General features: G+C 36.5%; 1 protein-coding gene across 1 annotated transcript in view; it reads left to right on the forward strand.

Moving 5' to 3' along the window:
- The first annotated feature begins 1,218 nt into the window (after window positions 1-1,218).
- The window catches only part of PCDH9 (protocadherin 9), a 984,388-nt gene continuing 966,983 nt past the window's right edge, over window positions 1,219-18,623 (forward strand). Inside the window, exon 1 of the mRNA XM_059995601.1 lies at window positions 1,219-4,254. Within this exon, the coding sequence (XP_059851584.1) occupies window positions 1,219-4,254 (3,036 nt within the window). The remainder of the gene's footprint in view (window positions 4,255-18,623) is intronic.

Raw genomic sequence — 18,623 nt, forward strand, 5'->3', positions numbered from 1 at the left:
TGCCGAGAAGATTAGAGCCTGGGTACTGACCAGTTCTACTCAAGTAGGTAGCTGTCTGGAGCCTTGCACCTGTTTAAACTGCAGTTAGGAGGGCATCTAAGCAGAAGGCTTTTTACCTGCGTTATTGAGTTGCAGTATTTACGTGTGGCCGATGTTACTAATACTACAACCGGAGATCGGGGTTAAGAAACTGCGTTTTTTTCCCCTCTTTTATGCTCAGTAGAAAATATTGTGCTGTTACATGGAAATGTTAGCTGCGTTTCACTTATATCTTGGCACTCTCTTCCACCTCTAGGATAAGGAATCTTATGTTATTATATATATTCTAAAAGTTTTAATGTGTTTCTTAATTCTGATGGTGATAATTTGGCAACATGGAGAAATGAGAGCAAGGTCTGGGTAAGAAACTGAAGGTCTTGGTATTGTGCTTTTAGGCAATGAGGTTATACAGTGGCCAGAGACTTGCTTCTGTCGCTGCAGCAGCATGTCCGGATGCTTGCTTCCCAGTAAAATTGTATTTAGAAGGCAGTTGAAGAACTGGGAGGAAAGAAAAAAGATAGTCTTTTTAGAAGAAAGAGATGACTCAGTGTGGCAGAGAAGAAAACGCATCACGTATGACATGTGAGAAAGCAATTAGCAGGAACCATAGCTAAGTTAGTGTTTTTCACTGGCTCCTCAAAAAACTAAGGGAGGTCGGTTAGAAGCCAGGAGGCGGGTAAGCCGGGGGGAGGGGGGGTGTGAATGGGAGGAGATGGGGGGTGGGGGCGTGGTGGTGGTGGTGGAGGGGAAGAGGAGAACAAGAACGCATGTTTTGAATTAAACAGTATCCTGAAAACAGTGTGGGTGAATACAGGTAAAAATAGCAGCTGTCTTTAATTCAAAAGTAGATAATTTCATTTTCTCTGGGCAAATGTAACAAGCCTGGGATATTTAGTATTTTTATCCACAGAGTTAAGTTGCAAACAGTGGCAGAACAAACTGCCATGTTTACTAATATGCAGTGGGAAAATGTGTTGTGATATTTCGTGACTGTGTGCTTTTGTTTACTGAAGAATAATATTGTCTATATGATTGTGTTGACAGTGGCTGTCTCCAAATAAGTCATGAGATGTAATGCATCCTCCAGCCCATGCACGCTTCCTCTTGCAATTTGTGCATCATTCCTCAGTGGAAACCTTTAAACCCTAAAACCCAGGAAAAGAAAATAAATACATTATCATGGACCTGAGGGATTTTTACCTGTTGGCTGCTCTGATTGCCTGTTTAAGGCTGGATTCTGCAATAGCTCAAGAACTTATTTACACTATTAGAGAGGAATTGCCTGAAAATGTGCCCATAGGAAACATACCAAAGGATCTGAACATTTCTCACATCAATGCTGCCACAGGGACCAGCGCTAGCCTTGTCTACAGACTGGTTTCTAAAGCTGGGGATGCCCCTTTGGTGAAAGTATCCAGTAGCACTGGCGAAATTTTCACGACCTCCAATAGAATAGACAGAGAAAAACTCTGTGCTGGAGCCTCTTATGATGAGGAGAATGAGTGTTTCTTTGAACTTGAGGTGGTGATCCTCCCCAATGATTTTTTCAGGCTGATCAAAATTAAAATAATTGTCAAGGATACCAATGATAATGCCCCCATGTTTCCATCTCCTGTCATCAATATTTCCATCCCAGAAAACACTTTGATCAACAGCCGCTTTCCAATTCCATCAGCAACAGATCCTGACACAGGCTTCAATGGTGTACAGCATTATGAATTGTTAAATGGGCAGAGTGTTTTTGGACTGGATATCGTGGAAACTCCGGAAGGAGAGAAGTGGCCACAATTGATTGTTCAGCAAAACTTGGACAGAGAACAGAAAGATACCTATGTGATGAAAATCAAAGTAGAGGATGGAGGCACTCCACAGAAATCCAGCACAGCCATACTGCAGATCACAGTAAGTGATGTAAATGACAACAGGCCAGTGTTTAAAGAGGGTCAAGTGGAGGTGCACATTCCAGAGAATGCTCCCGTAGGCACCTCTGTAATTCAGCTCCATGCCACTGATGCAGATATAGGCAGTAATGCTGAAATCCGGTACATTTTTGGTGCCCAGGTCGCCCCTGCAACCAAAAGACTCTTTGCTTTAAATAATACTACTGGGTTGATTACAGTTCAGAGGTCCTTAGATCGAGAGGAGACAGCCATTCACAAAGTGACAGTGCTGGCCAGTGATGGCAGCTCCACTCCCGCTCGAGCAACGGTTACCATCAATGTTACTGATGTAAATGATAACCCTCCAAACATAGACCTCAGGTACATTATAAGTCCCATCAATGGCACAGTGTATTTGTCTGAGAAAGATCCTGTCAATACAAAGATCGCCCTAATTACAGTTTCAGATAAGGACACAGATGTGAATGGCAAAGTGATCTGTTTTATTGAAAGAGAGGTCCCGTTTCATTTGAAGGCAGTATACGACAACCAATATTTGTTAGAGACCTCCTCTTTGTTGGACTATGAGGGCACCAAAGAATTCAGCTTTAAAATTGTTGCCTCTGATTCTGGGAAGCCCAGTTTAAATCAGACTGCTCTGGTAAGGGTTAAGCTTGAGGATGAAAATGACAACCCACCAATTTTCAACCAGCCTGTAATTGAGCTGTCAGTTTCTGAAAACAACCGACGTGGGTTGTACTTAACAACTATTAGTGCCACAGATGACGACAGTGGGAAAAATGCAGATATTGTTTATCAGCTTGGACCGAATGCCTCCTTCTTTGATCTGGACCGAAAGACAGGAGTTTTGACAGCCTCCAGAGTCTTTGACAGAGAAGAACAAGAAAGATTCATTTTTACAGTAACTGCCAGGGACAATGGGACCCCTCCCCTCCAAAGCCAAGCGGCTGTGATAGTTACTGTTCTGGATGAGAATGACAATAGCCCCAAGTTTACTCATAATCATTTTCAATTTTTTGTGTCTGAGAATCTGCCAAAGTATAGTACCGTGGGGGTAATCACAGTGACAGATGCAGATGCTGGAGAGAATAAAGCTGTGACTCTTTCCATTTTAAATGACAATGATAATTTTGTGTTGGATCCCTATTCTGGAGTCATAAAGTCAAATGTCTCATTTGACAGAGAGCAGCAGAGTTCCTACACTTTCGATGTCAAAGCCACTGATGGGGGACAACCACCCCGTTCCTCTACTGCAAAAGTAACTATAAATGTCATGGATGTCAATGACAATAGTCCAGTTGTCATTTCGCCACCTTCTAATACTTCTTTTAAGTTGGTGCCTCTCTCAGCCATTCCTGGCTCCGTGATAGCAGAAGTTTTTGCAGTGGATATTGACACTGGGATGAATGCTGAACTTAAGTATACAATTGTGAGTGGGAACAACAAAGGCCTGTTTCGGATTGATCCAGTAACAGGTAACATCACTCTGGAAGAAAAACCAGCACCTACTGATGTGGGCTTGCACCGATTGGTGGTCAACATAAGTGACCTGGGATACCCTAAGTCTCTGCACACACTTGTGCTTGTTTTTCTTTATGTTAATGACACTGCTGGCAATGCCTCCTATATCTATGACTTGATTCGCAGGACTATGGAGACCCCATTGGACAGGAACATAGGTGATAGCAGCCAACCCTATCAAAACGAGGACTATCTCACCATCATGATTGCCATTGTCGCAGGTGCCATGGTGGTCATCGTCGTGATCTTCGTCACCGTTCTGGTGCGCTGTCGCCATGCATCAAGATTCAAAGCAGCTCAGAGGAGCAAGCAAGGTGCCGAATGGATGTCCCCCAACCAGGAGAACAAACAAAACAAGAAAAAGAAAAGGAAGAAAAGAAAGTCTCCCAAGAGCTCTCTTTTGAACTTTGTTACCATCGAAGAGTCCAAACCCGATGATGCAGTTCACGAACCCATCAATGGGACAATAAGCCTGCCGGCTGAGCTGGAAGAGCAAAGCATAGGTAGATTTGACTGGGGTCCGGCACCTCCAACCACCTTCAAGCCGAACAGCCCTGACCTGGCCAAGCACTACAAATCCGCTTCTCCACAGCCCGCTTTCCATCTTAAACCAGACACTCCGGTTTCTGTGAAAAAGCATCACGTGATTCAGGAGCTCCCGTTGGACAACACCTTTGTCGGGGGTTGTGACACCCTTTCCAAACGCTCTTCCACTAGTTCAGATCACTTCAGTGCCTCAGAGTGCAGTTCCCAAGGAGGCTTCAAGACAAAGGGCCCCTTACACACCAGACAGGTAAATGAGCACTTTTACTGGTCTATAAGTACTGCATACAAGTGCCCAGTCAACCAGTATTAACGTGCCAGTGTGTCTCTTGTTTTGGTCTAACTTTAGCTTAGTTATAAAGAGGGGAAAAAAAACTTGACCCCTTTTCTATTCCTCTGGGGCTCAGTCAAGAATTTTTAGAACAGCTTTGAAATTTCTGAGTTCTGAGAATTATTTAAACTCCCAGTTTCCTTCAAATGGCAAAAGATGAAAAGAGGAAATTATTCCAAAATGTCCCAAGATAACATTTGCTGAAGAATAAAACCTGTCCTGATAGGCCAAATTCTGCTCCTGGGGTTTCCAAATTGACTGCTTCAAGATTTTCACATTACCATTTGATCTCAAAAGTCACCTTCAAATCTCAAGTTTTAAATGATGTTTGAAGGTGTGACTATAATTATGTTACAGCTGTGGTTGCTAAAGGGGTTAATTTTTTTTTAGTCTCTAAAAAAGATAGTAGAATATTAAATGTATATCAGCTGTGAAGCACATGATTGTTGATAGATTGTGACTAAGCCATATAGGAAGTCTTCTCTTTAATTTCAGATGATTTTATTGTAATATAGTAAATTGGGGGTTGAATAGAAAGATTTGCAGATTGTCCACAATGGCCAAAGTACTCTTTCAAAAAAAAACAAAAGAAAAGAAAAGAAGAAGGAATACTTTCTCCCTAATAGAACTGGTTTATACAGAAAAGAATGAATCCATTGTAAATATTCTCTCATCTTAGTAATGCATAAGTGATCTGTCTTAACTCATTTTAAACTGTGAAATATGCCATATGAAGAGGGATTAAGAGGCTGAGAAACTCATATTTCAACCAAATCCAGAATTAGTTTTTCTTAGGTCTAATAATTCCTTGTTAATAAAGATTTAAATGCAGCGCTGTCTAATTTATTTCACTGGTGCTTGTCTGTTGCCATGAAATTTGAGTGTCAATAATAGCCTGTAGATGGCACTAGGGTATCATGTCCCTTGTGCTGGCCAGCTGCCAATCCCACAGTAGCAAGGAAAGGGAGAGGGAAAGATCAAGCTGGTACTATGGCCAAAGATACCTTTTATTTAATGATAGTTGCTCTGGAGCAACTAGCATGTCAGTTCATTTGCTTGCTCTTTTGTGATCAGCTTTCACACACCAACTTTCTAGGATTTTGTAATCCAAGTTCTTTGTTGGTATTGAGTCCACCTATGGTGATGACCCATCTGAATTTGTTAAAAATAAGGAACATACAGATTTTAGAGAATCAAGTAAAGCAAGATAAATTTTCAGGATAGTATTGACAGTCATTGCTTAGTATTTGAAAAGTCAAGAGTTTTTCTTTTTTTCCTGTGGTGGTGGGACTGGTGAGAATGGTCTATTGAAACTCTGTCTCTCACCATCCAATGTTTGTTGCTCTGCAGTGACTTTAAGGTTTCATGGTAGTAAGATATTTATTAAAATCATTTTGGCAGTGAATCACAGAGATTCGTTCAGAACATTAAGTATAACGCCTACGATTTTACAACTAAAATCTACATTTCTTAAAAGATTAAATATCTACAGCATTTAGAAAGTACAAGAGCTTGAATGCACAGGATGAAAGGAATTAAAATAAGTCAGTTTGGAGGTTCTAGAGGAGAATACGGAAGTTACTGGATATACATAGAATTTGGAATGAGTTATTTTCATGTTAACTTCATGAGCTTTTTAAAAGAGGTTTGATGTTTTAAAGTTAAGAAAAGATCTGAGTTTAGTAGAGGTTTATAAATGTTGGTAAATAGTTAATCATGATGATAAAAGTAACTTTTGAAACTAAGTGGATTTAAATATAAAGTTGCTATTTTAATGAAAAGAAAACATGGCTTTTTATTATTTGCTTTTAATGGGAAAGTCACTCAAAATACTGATGATATTTTATGATTTGCATAATATCTTGAAAAATATAACACGATTTAAAACTTTTCATATAAAATCTGAAATTTGTTTTCCGAAGAAACGTGCTGATATTATTCCCACGTCATCATCTTTCTTTTCATATTATGTGTGGTAGGTATTATGAGCATTGATGTACAGACACACTTTTTCTGACTTCTTCCCCAAAGTTGAATCTATATATAGTACAGTGACATAAACGTTAAGTGCATTTCAGCAAAGTATGGGAAAGATCTTTTGTCGAGGCTTAGTCAGTCATAGGAAATTTGTTTGTATGATGTAATCTTTGAAATAAGATGCTGAGTAATTCTCTAACTGGAACTAAAGTGCATTTTAGACATTCCTTCAGACCATGTGTTACTATGCTGTTCTCCTTGTAGGCATTTCAATGTTCAAATGTAGCTATAATTCACTATTATGGTAAAGAGCTACTGAAATGGCTTTTCTTATTTACACCTTTTAGAAGTTTTCATGCTGAGAAAGAAAAATTGCAGTGTTGTAGAAAAGGAATACTTCTGGAAGTAAGGACAGGTGATGGTGATAGAAATGTGTACAATTTTACTATGAAAGAGGCATATTTTCTATGAATGAAGAACACACATATATATATACTATCCTTTAAATTATTTTTTCACTGAACTATATGGCTGTTATTAAAGATGTCCTAGTTAAGCTAAAAAGTAAAAATTCTTTTTTTTAGCTCCTTCACTTCAACTAGTGGCTTCACATAAATACAAAATGTGCTCCTGAAGCAACACAATTTTGAAAAAGTGGGGCTTATTACAACAAAAGCTTTCAAAGGAATTTATAAACTAAGGTATAATCTGTGAAGATTTTTAGTTGAGTGGGCAAAGATTGCTGTTAACAGAAACACATTTTCACTTTATGGTGCTAGTTGAAGTGAGTAAAATGCAAGATTCTTGAGCAAAGGGTTAACAAACTTAAATATCATGAGTTTGTATTGTCTGTACAATGAAAACATAATGTCTGACATTTACACCATGAGTTTGGTTATAGTGCATTGATTCTTATTTTGTCTGACTTTTTTCCCCCTGCTGTTTCCCCTCATGTGTTATAAAACACTTATAAACCACGTTCCTCAACCACTCTACTTTACTAAACTTTCATTTTCCTTGAATATAACAAATCTGTCACTGAATCTTCCACAAATTATTTTTTATGAATTTTTGGAAGTATCCTTAATATTCACAGATTGAATGAAATGTCCCTTTTTTAAAGAGCTAAATTATATCTTGATATTTTTTCATAAATAAACAAAGTTCACTGTTATAAGGTTGAGAAGATGACAACATTATCATTTCCAGTAGGGCTTTAAATGACAAAGCTCATTGGCATATTTTCTCTAAAAGGAAAATATCTCCTTAATAAGTATGATTTTTAAAATATAATATTAAGTTTTCAAAATTTAAGGTGTCTCAGAAGCATTTGGAATGTTTCTTAAATCATGAGTTGTTGGTCCCTAATCCCAGAGGTTAGGTTCAGTATCACTAGGGTCAAGCCTGAAAATTTGCATTGCTGACAAGATCCTAGGTGATACCGATGCTGCCAATCCAGGGACCATACTTTGAGACCCACTGCCTCAGCATATTGGGACGAGAAATGTCAGCCCCTTTCCCTTTCAGATTATCATTTCCAGAGGACCTGTTTTTGCATACTCCAACTCTCAGCTCTTATTGAAAGCAGTTTTATTGTAGCTGGAGGCTTTACAGTTAGCTGTTTATTGCTGTTTCCCAACCTGGTTGACAGCATTTGGGGAATTAATTTTCTTGGCCCCATTGTGCTTTTTGCAGGGGTATAAATGAAAATGTTAAAGAATTTAAAAAGTGACCTATTTATACTTGACAACTTCTTACGGTAATAAAACAATTTGTAATAGTTGTACTGTGAGTTTCGTTCGGGGTAAACAGTTACGTTTAATTTTCTAAATGAAATGCTTATTTTAGAGCTTAAACATCCTTACTTTAACTTTTCACAATCTAGAGTATTTGCTCATATATACATTTGTGTATATATTGAAGAAATTATATATTGAAAATGTGTTTGCATGCCATACTCAAGTGTATACATATACTTTTACAGCATAAAGGGAATTACTTTATTCCCAATCATTCAGAGATACTATATTACTTTTATGATTACGTCTCATTTTTGAGACTCCCACTGCAGCTGTTACTGAAATGCTGTTATGTCATGCAAAATGCACAAGATAGTCATAGAATTTCTATTTAGAACAGTAAGAAAGAAAAATGAAATTGAAAGTGAAGGGAGCAAATGTTAACTAATGTGAAGCTAGCAAAAACTTTAAGATATTTTAAACTGTTAAATTTTGCAGTATACTGTGAGGGATGAACATAGGTGGCATATGGAAAAAAATTGCTCCTCAAGATGCAAATTATATTTAAAATGTTATCAGTTGTGATTTTTGTTTCTACTCCTTTGCTAAGTGATCTATGTCATGAAATTAGTAGATACCCAGACCCCTTGGATATTCATTCAGGAATTTGAAATGAGCGTGGGCCATCCATTCAGCCTGGCTACCTTTCCTCTTGGTTTTGTGAGACAAATATTTTATATATTTTTTCAGTTTGATACACCTAAGGTATAAAATTGAAGTTACATTTTAGCCTTTGTTGCTAATAACCTTAAGGAGAATAAAAGTAAAAAGTTACCACTGTATTGGGCATGGACATGTCTACTGATTACTGAACATTTGTTAACATAGAGAAAATGATTTCAGTAGTTAAACTATTCTATTATCTTATTTTTTTTTAATTTTGTTGCAATGAATTCTATATATATGCAACACCATAAACTGATGTTCCCTTAGCTTCAGATTAGTCATCCTCATGTTGTCACAGAACAGGCTTTGGCATCATTAAAATTACCTTGTAAATATTGTACTTATATTAATGTGTTATATTCTTATGGTGTATGCATAGTCTTGTTAGTTAAATATTTCAAGCTAAAATTTATCTTCTCATAATAGTACAAATTAAAATATAATACATGAAATAGTAAAACAGAATTTGGACTTAATACAAAAGCTCAGATCTAAAATCAGATTTCCTCATAACCAGTTTTGAATTATTTGACTCTTAAAGTTTCATTTTCTTATTGACATATAGGAGATGTATGTAAGTTACACCCAAAATATTAGAAATGACATCTTCATGAATTATTTTTCACATTACATTATTTTACATGACAGTACTGAGATAGGAAAATAAAACCTTTAAATTATCTTCTTATAAGCTCTGTTTTCACAATTATTTTTAATGTTATTTAGATTGTTCGATTTCTAAATTTTGCGGGTTGGGAGTGGGGTAATGCAGAAATCCACCAAATGGGAAAAGCTATAGTGCTTGTGTTGGTCCAGCAGTACCAGATTGAGTGTTTGCAGAATTTGAGACCATGTCAACTGCATGGCTCATCTTTAGTACTTTCTCAGTTTGATTTTGTCAGAGTTGAGCTCTTAGCTTGCATGCAGTTAAAACAGGCAAAAAGACAATTGTGGATTGTTTACCACTTTCACTTAAAATCCTTGCAGTAAGTTTTCTCTGAATTTAGTCTGGCGTTTTCTTGAAGGGGACCCTCTGTTGAAACTATAAATTTGTCTCGGTAATATTAACACATCAGTTAATATCATATATTTCATGTAGTTGGAAACTAAGCAAGAATTGTTTTATGTGTATTTTTAAGTTTTTGCTTTCCTGACAGCTGATTTTATGTTTAATATATTTCTCAGAATTTATTACATACCAGAGCCCTAAAATTTATATCAAGTTTGTTGAAATATGACACTAATCACAGACCAGGTATTCGTGAAAATTCAAGAATGCAAGTCAACAAGGGGCTCGCTTTAAAGTTGTAAGTATCTAGAGGCATAGGAGTCATGTTCAATAAGTAATAATGCTAATGTGTTATGGCCTTTTTAAAGGTTAGCTCCCCTAAAATTTATATCGGATCACAAAAGCAAATCCAAATGTAGAAATATGACGTCTCAATTACAAAAAGAAATATACTTCACTGTTTAAGATTTCATGAGTTATTTCAGATAGCTGTTAAATCTGTCCAACATTTCATTGGAAAGGAACACATGCTTTTTGCCTTTGTTTGATACAAACCTATTGGGCTGTCAGCCATCAGAAATATAGAACAAGAAAGATATATTACCATGATTGACATTTTGGTTTTGATTTATATTCTTTTTTTCCCTAAGTCAAGATTCATTAAAATGTGAAGTTCATAAATAAGTTCTACCCATTCCTTAACAGTAAAGAATGATGGCAGGAATAAACTGGGAAAACAACCCATACGTAATCTCTCTCACTCATATTGTTGTCCTATAGGCAGTTTGTTGCCTATAGAAAAGAATAGTGGCAGAATTGGAATTTTCTGAGCCATAATATATAACTTTAAAGCATTCAGAACTTGAAGTCATTCATTAAGGATTTGTTTTTACATACTTATCCGTTATTTAAATGGCGTGTGAAAATATTTCCCCCCTATCTTTATTGGTTTGATTGATTACAGTGCTATACACACACATCACATTTAAAATGATGGACTTGGGACCACCTGTATAGCTGGGAGTGGTGAAGATACATGCACAGGCAAGATCTGTGAAGCACATTTGATTGATTCTTTCTAGTCATTTTACACTAATTATCCCGGAATTCCTTGAGAAAATATATGAAATTAACTTATCTGTTATTGAAAGGAGTATACTATAGCCTCACCACTCATTAATTTATGTAGATGTTGGGGGCTTCCCTGGTGGTGCAGTGATTAAGAATCCGCCTGCCAATGCAGGGGACACGGATTTGAGCCCTGGTCCAGGAGGATCCCACATGCCGTGGAGCAACCAGGTCTGTGTGCCACAGCTGCTGAGCCTGCGCTCTAGAGCCCGCACGCCTAGATCCCGTGCTCTAGAGCCCACACGCCTAGATCCCGTGCTCTAGAGCCCGCACGCCTACAGCCCGTGCTCTAGAGCCCGCACGCCTACAGCCCGTGCTCCGCAACAGGAGAAGCCACTGCAATGAGAAGCCCGTGCAAAGAGTAGCCCCCGCTAGCCTCAACTAGAGAAAAGCCCGGGTGCAGCAACGAAGACCCAGTGTAGCCAAAAATAAAATAAATATTAAAAAAAAAAAAAACACCATTCACTTTACAGCAGTACACCATATATACTCAATAAATATTTGTTAATAAAAAAAAATATGTAGATGTTTAATTATGTAGGCTGCAAGAAGGAATGGAAATTTGTTCAGTTTTACCACGTTTGTATAATATCTTGTATTTTAACATTCTTCCTTAGTTTGTCTTTCTATCTGACCATCTCTACATTTTGGTATTATGCAGCTTTGTTAATATCCAGGCTCTGGCCTTTTTCAGTCTGTTAGCAGTTAAGAAATACTCTAATCCCTTCCAGGATATTGAGAAACTAATGGATTGCAGAGTATTTGGGTCTTTAAGCTTCAATTGTAAATGGTATGAAGAATTGTCATTGAGCTGATATTTGCATATATCTCTTCCAGTGCTAGTTATTTTGCCTCCTTTTTTTCCTCCTAATCTTCAGCTTTCATTCTAAGAATATCTATTTTAGTCGGAAATAAGCATGCCAGTGATAGAAATTTGGGATTCACTTCCAAATGAATGCCATCACAGACAGGGAAGTTCTGGCACATTTTGCATACATCGGTATGAACACAGTGAACCCTTCATAAGCTCTTAGATTGCAGGAAATCAGTGCTGAAAATTAAGTGGAGTTTTAAAGATTTGCAAAGTAGAGAGCTTTGTATAATGCTGGTATTGCCGGTGCCTATTAAATATGAAGTAAAGGCTTTGTAATACAACTAGCTAACAAATTCCCTTCCACATTAGAGTGATTTATACCTTAGGGAATTAGTCTTGCCTATTTTTTCCAAATGCAGAAATATTGGATGTGTCTGAAAGAATAAAATCTCATATACATGCCTTAGAATGAACAGATTTGCTCTTGGATAATTCTAATTATTCAAGATAGATGTTGCAGGCACTCTCATACTTACTCGTGGTACCTCTGTCCATGGTGTGGCCTTCACCTCTCCTAGAAGAATCTCCCAATTGTGTGTATATACTCTCCTCTAAACATAAATCAGATTATAACCCTAGGTATCTATAAAACTGTAGCATTACCATAATGAAGAGGGCTGGCTACTAAGTGAGTGCTTTGATCCTCAAAGGAATTGCTATTGAGTCATTTCTCAAACTGTATTTTTAGAATTCACCTTTCTCCATTTGTAAACAGTGTGTATTTGGAGCACAGCAACTCATTCCAGACATACATGGGTTTCAGTATATTTACTTTCATGACAGGGTTCAGTAAAATGCCTCACAGTTCTTCAATGCTTAATATCTTTGACAGGACAGGTCCTGTTAGATATAAAATCAGTGGAAATAGCCATGCCTATTTTTTAAAGATTTTACAAATCCTATATTTTTGCCTACTAGAAAACATATATATAATCCATGTGCAGACCACAGTAGGTACTATGGACTTGTTGAGAATCATCACAGATGATTGATTTTGAAAACGAAACAGTTTTTGTGCAAGACAATAGCAACTGCAATTCAGTAAATGAGGATTTTTTCCTCATTAAATAAACCTCAAGAAGGAGAAGCATGGAAATACAGGATATATATAATGAAGATGTATCTTTTATAGGAAGACAGTGTCTTCTGCTGACTGGAGTTCCCTTGTAGATCTTTTCTTGAGGAAAAAAAGTGCTGGTGCTTTTTTTGGATTTGGAGGTTGCAACCAACCTGTGCCTCCATGTGATAGCAGCTGCATGCTGAGGACTTTCAAATACACAGCTGCATAGGATTCTCAGGAAAGTTCTTGTAGGGGGTGCAAGTGACAAATGGAGACAAAATGGAGTGAGTTCTGAGTTGTGAGTTGATGCCCGCCTGTGTCATATATTCATGCCATTGAACCGATTTTCACATTGGAAGCCTGGAATCACAGTAGCCTTCCTTGTTTGTCAGCTGTGAACACACCTGGACTGGCAGCTTTTCTTTGCTTCATTTCTTGTCATTCTTTAGGTGGACTTTGTTCACTTATGTTACCTCATATACATCCGCTTTCTTAATTTCTAGATATATTTTTAAATGACAATGACACCAACTTATTTCTGTGTATCTTCCCTCCAAAAAAAAGAAATCAAACAGAAATATTTTGCTCTAGAACATCCATAAAGGGTCAAATAAAACATCCACAATGTGTCCATTCTTCCTAGAAACAGAAAATCTCTATTTATGTTTTTCCTTTGCAATTTTCAAAATTGTTTTTTTATACTGATAACATTTTCAAAGTTAAGAAATCATAATAAATTTAGCTGTATAGATTAATAATGTTTCAATGCATTCAAATTTCCAATATAAAAAAAGATGTCAGAATTTTTATGAAAATACTTTTTTTTGCTACACACTGAAGTGAGTATCAAAATTACATTAAACCATAATAAAAACAGATAAAGTCTTCAGGATATTTTAGTTTGACATGAACTCATTTTCATTCACGGTCTTGACCCCAAAATCTGCCAAGCAGTGATGGCAAACTATGCTGAATTCACTGATTGATTTTTAAACATGGTAATAATTAAGAAGGATCATTTTGACACCTAAAGTCTCTGTTTTAGACAATTAAATTCTGCTTTAGCTAAGGGTTATTGACTTCTGGATGATACTGGGAGCAGCACTCCTCAGGGTTTAAACTATTCCTACAGGACCATCTGTTATTGGCGGGGCTGAGTAGCCTCTCCAGCCATGCAGTGTCAACCCCAGGTGTATATTCAGGATCGTTCAAAACACAACCCGGGTTCCTCATGATCTTTCAGTCTCAAATGACAACTAAGTTAATAAAATACTGGTATATCATAACTTAAAGCTTAATAATTAAGGAGAATATAAGAAAGTCCCTCGAAGTAGAGACAATGTCTTACTTACCTTTGTATTTCTAAGACTAAACTTACAACATCTCCTAAAAGAGTGAACTTCGTAGTCATTCAGTAAATGTTTACCCAATGAGAGTGATCAGCTGATATTGGAATCATGCCTTATATATGCATATTTCCATTGATAATCTCTATAACAACTACAGAAAGAAGACATTACCATTCTTATTAAACTTATATAGAGACTGAGAGACAGAAAATGTGTTTTTTTCAAGTCACATGGCTAAAGCATTTATTTCCAGTTTAGAACCTTACCTCTGCACTGGTATTTCTTCCTCATATGTGCCTACTTTTACTTGAAAAACACTATTTTTAGGCCAGATATAAGTTTGAAACATTTTCTTCATTAGGGACATTATGCAATTCATTGCACCCAAAATTGTTCTTCCTGCAATACCTCCCAGTAAACTAACTCTAGACCATAAGATTAAACTGTGGTAAGCATATGACAACGAGGCCTAAACAAATAAAGTATATATGGGGAGAGTTCTGATTGTCTGGTTTCAGCTACTGTCCCTATTTTCTTCTGCAACAGCTGGGACTTGATGACAAACTCTCTAGTTAGGTTTAAGGGTTTTTTTGGGTTTTGGGGGTTTTTTTTGGTGGCTGACGAGTCCCCATAGTCTCTAATCTAAGAAATTTTGATCTCCCTAGACACCTCCATTCATATTTCTGGAGGTCCAGTGAAGACCAACTAACCTAACCTCATCCTATAGATGAGCAAGTGTAAGCATTCTTAGACTCTGCATTTTGACATTTTGATTTTTGTAAACAGTGAAGTATAATTAACACCTTTATATGCTTTATCAGTGTCTTGACTCACTAGTGATTTCTGCATTTGTATGAGAGAGAGAGAGAGAGAGAGAAGCAGAGGGTTAAAAAACCGCTGATTCTAATGTACATGAGCACACTCTCATATCACTTAATTAGAGATATCTGTGGTTTCCGTTTTCTCCCTCACTTCTTCCACACCACTGTGTCTGCCCATCATAATATCTTTATTCATGTTAGGCTATAATAAGAAGGGAAAGAATGAACATAAACAGGATCAGATTTCTTTTCTTCGAAAATTCCTCATCCAAAATTTTTATTTAAACCTTTGATTACTTAGATAATTGAGTGATTACTTCTAAACAATAATCAATAGATTCACTTTGATATCTGCTTAATAGAGACAGTGTGTTCTGGAGGAGAAAAAAAAGTCATCATTAAAGTTCACTTAATAGACTTTTGAGCCATCCAGACGACACCATAGAATCACATATGAATCCTATAAAAAGCAGCAAAATAATAATTGAATAGAAAGTGGTGTCTAGCTACTATATTAATTTTAGAAAGATAAATTTAGTGTCTAATAGAATTTACAGAATAGTTTCTCAAGACTCAAAATGGACCTTTGAGAATATTTGGCCTATTTAATTCCTTTTCCACATGAAGAAAACTGAGATTACTACAAAAAGTAGTTTGATATTTGAAGTAAAAAAAAAAAAAAATGACTTGGAGAACTGCTATTTTAAAAACTGTGTCACATAGGATATATCATTTGTACCATTTCTTGCTTTCCTAGCCTGTAAAATGGATGTAATCAGGCCTAATACATAAGGTTGTTATTAAATTGTGTGCGTACATGGGTGCATGTAGATTTCTGGCCCATGGTAGGCAGACACTCCAAAAACCTACCTATTTTTCGCCTATTTTTTCCAAGGATACCAACTTACCACTGACAGAGGTGCCCGATTTCATTTAATACATGTTCTCTAAGTTTTGTTTTTGGTGGTTTTCTTGAATTTAAGTTTTGTATCTTTTTTTAAAATTTTATTTTATTGAAGTATAGTTGATTTACAATGTTGTGTTAGTTTCTGGTATACAGCAAAATGATTCAGTTATACATATATATAATGCAAACTATCTTTTTAAAAAGCAAGTTATCTCTGTTAATCTGTTTTAGGTTTAAAACACTGTTTTTGAGTTATCTAGGATTTATGAAAAGTTGATCTTTGTAACAGCATCAGAGAACAGCAGATAGGATGTTATATTTTCTTTTGATCTCAGTCCCTATTGTTTCATATTTGTATAATTGCTTCATCTTTCATTTTGTGTATTTCACCATTTTCATTTGCATGTTGTGTTTTAAAATTATCTTGCTTCTTTTAGTTTTTGTTATTAATTTACTTCCCCATGAATTACCCATAGGAACTCCACCCATCTGGGGATTTTCACCTTATACATCACTCTATTACAAAACAACATACAAGAGAGGGAATCTGTTTCACAGTCAGTACTTAACACAGCTGGAGCCATTTGAAACCTGCTGGGTTTTGCTTCCAATTATTCCGTAGACTAGAAAGCATCCCTGTTGAAGTAATGGCATACATGGTATAATCATACTAGTTAAAATGCCTTGGAGTACATGGATCATTTTTCTGGGATTCATCAAATTTATGCCAGAAGCACAATAATTTTTTTTTTTTTTTACTATTTCTCTGAGTCTAAATTAATATATGTTCATTTATAAGTAAGATTTTTTAAATATTTATTTATTTATTTATTTTTGGCTGCGTTGGGTCTTCATTGGTGCACACTGGCTTTCTCTAGTTGCCGCGAGCAGGGGCTACTTTTCGTTGCAGTACACAGGCTTCTCATTACGGTGGCTTCTCTTTGTTGCGGAGCATGGGCTCTAGGTTCCGTGCTGTTTGCTGGGGAACACGGGCTCTAGGCGCGTGGGCTTCAGTAGTTGTGGCACGCGGGCTTCAGTAGTTGTGGCTTGCAGGCTCCAGAGTGCAGGCTCAGTAGTTGTGGTGCACGGGCTTAGTTGCTCTGCAGCATGTGGGATCCTCCCAGACCAGGGCTCAAACTCATGTCACTTGCATTGACAGGCGGATTCTTAACCACTATGCCACCAGGGAAGTCCCTATAAGTAAGATTTTAATGTCTTAATATGCAAGTTTATAATGTTTGAGTATGTATGTGACACTATAACATAAATGAGACCAACAAATAAAAATATTACACAAATGATAGTACCTGAAAAAATATTTTTTCTTAATATCCTGAGGCCAAAATCATTGCTTTATGTTGGAATTGGTGAAATCATCAAGATAAAGTTAATGATTTGGATTTGGAGCAGAATGTAGTGGGGATTTGTTATTCATTTAGTTAATTTTATCAACTAAATAGAAAGTAGATACAGTCAAATTTCAATTGGCCTTGCTGTGACTTCGATCGTAAAAATTAAATTTTTAAGTTCTTGTTGACCTTTACGACCCTCTCAGTGCTGTTTGATTGTTTTTGAACCAGTCTTTTGTTTTAGTTATAGACAGTGCCTCAATAGGTAGAAAGGACTTTAAAACAAAACAAGCTATGATAAGAAAACTCACTCTTTGTGCTTGGAAAAATTTAATCTAACAGAGAATGCATGGCAAAGTGGCATGATTTCCTTTAAACCACTGCCTGTTTTATGCTAAGATGAGATGTCCATCATACAGTATTGGGGTACAGAGCAGGGTGGGGACATAGGATGGATGTTACCTTGGGTATCAGACATCATGGAGTTGTAAGAATTATAGCATGGCATATAGGCAGTGTTTAATAAATTCTAGTTAATCCCACCACAAGGGCAAACAGGAGATAATCAGGCAAAATGAGGGTGTTAGACACATTCTAAATGGCAAGAATCAGGCTTTAGGTATTTGGGTTCATAGTTGTATTTGAGATATTTAGCGTTCTCATGGCATCAAGTGTATATACGTGTTTACTACATATATATAGCTAAATTTAAATTAAGATGACCACCATTTTATGTTGTCCCTATCAATGATCTATTCTGTTAACTCTTAGAATGGAGAGGTGAATGTGTATCCCAGGAATTTTATGTAAATTCCAGTTCAGATAATGACTAATTACTTTATTCTATGAGGAGAATTATATTTCTTGCACCATTCACGTCTTTCTTTATGTGATCAGGGCTCACTTGATTTTCTCATTTAGCAATGCAAAGGAGTTTTTCTGCCTGCTGAGCACTTATCTTATTCAGGCATAAGCCTGACAACCAGACAATATCCAGCCTTATCACTAGAACACTGAACTATATTATATTTTCCTTAATGGATACTAAAACTTATTCCAGAATTATATATTACAGTTTTAAAATGTGTATTCTATTTAAATTCTGCCTTATAGAACTATGAAACTTTTCTGCTGCCAAAGAACTGTGATGTGATCCACTGATATAAACACAAATTAATCTCTTATTTTTCATTAATTCTGTTATTCAACAGACATCTATTGAGTAATAGCTGTGATCTAGGAACAGTGTTAGACAATGGGATTTTTTTTTTTTAATGAATAAGACATTGTCTTTGCTTTAAAAGATTCCAGTGGTTTTAAACACAATACATTTTTTCCCTTGGAATTCC

The sequence above is a fragment of the Delphinus delphis genome, chromosome 18, assembly GCF_949987515.2.
Source record: "Delphinus delphis chromosome 18, mDelDel1.2, whole genome shotgun sequence".
NCBI lineage: Eukaryota > Metazoa > Chordata > Mammalia > Artiodactyla > Delphinidae > Delphinus > Delphinus delphis.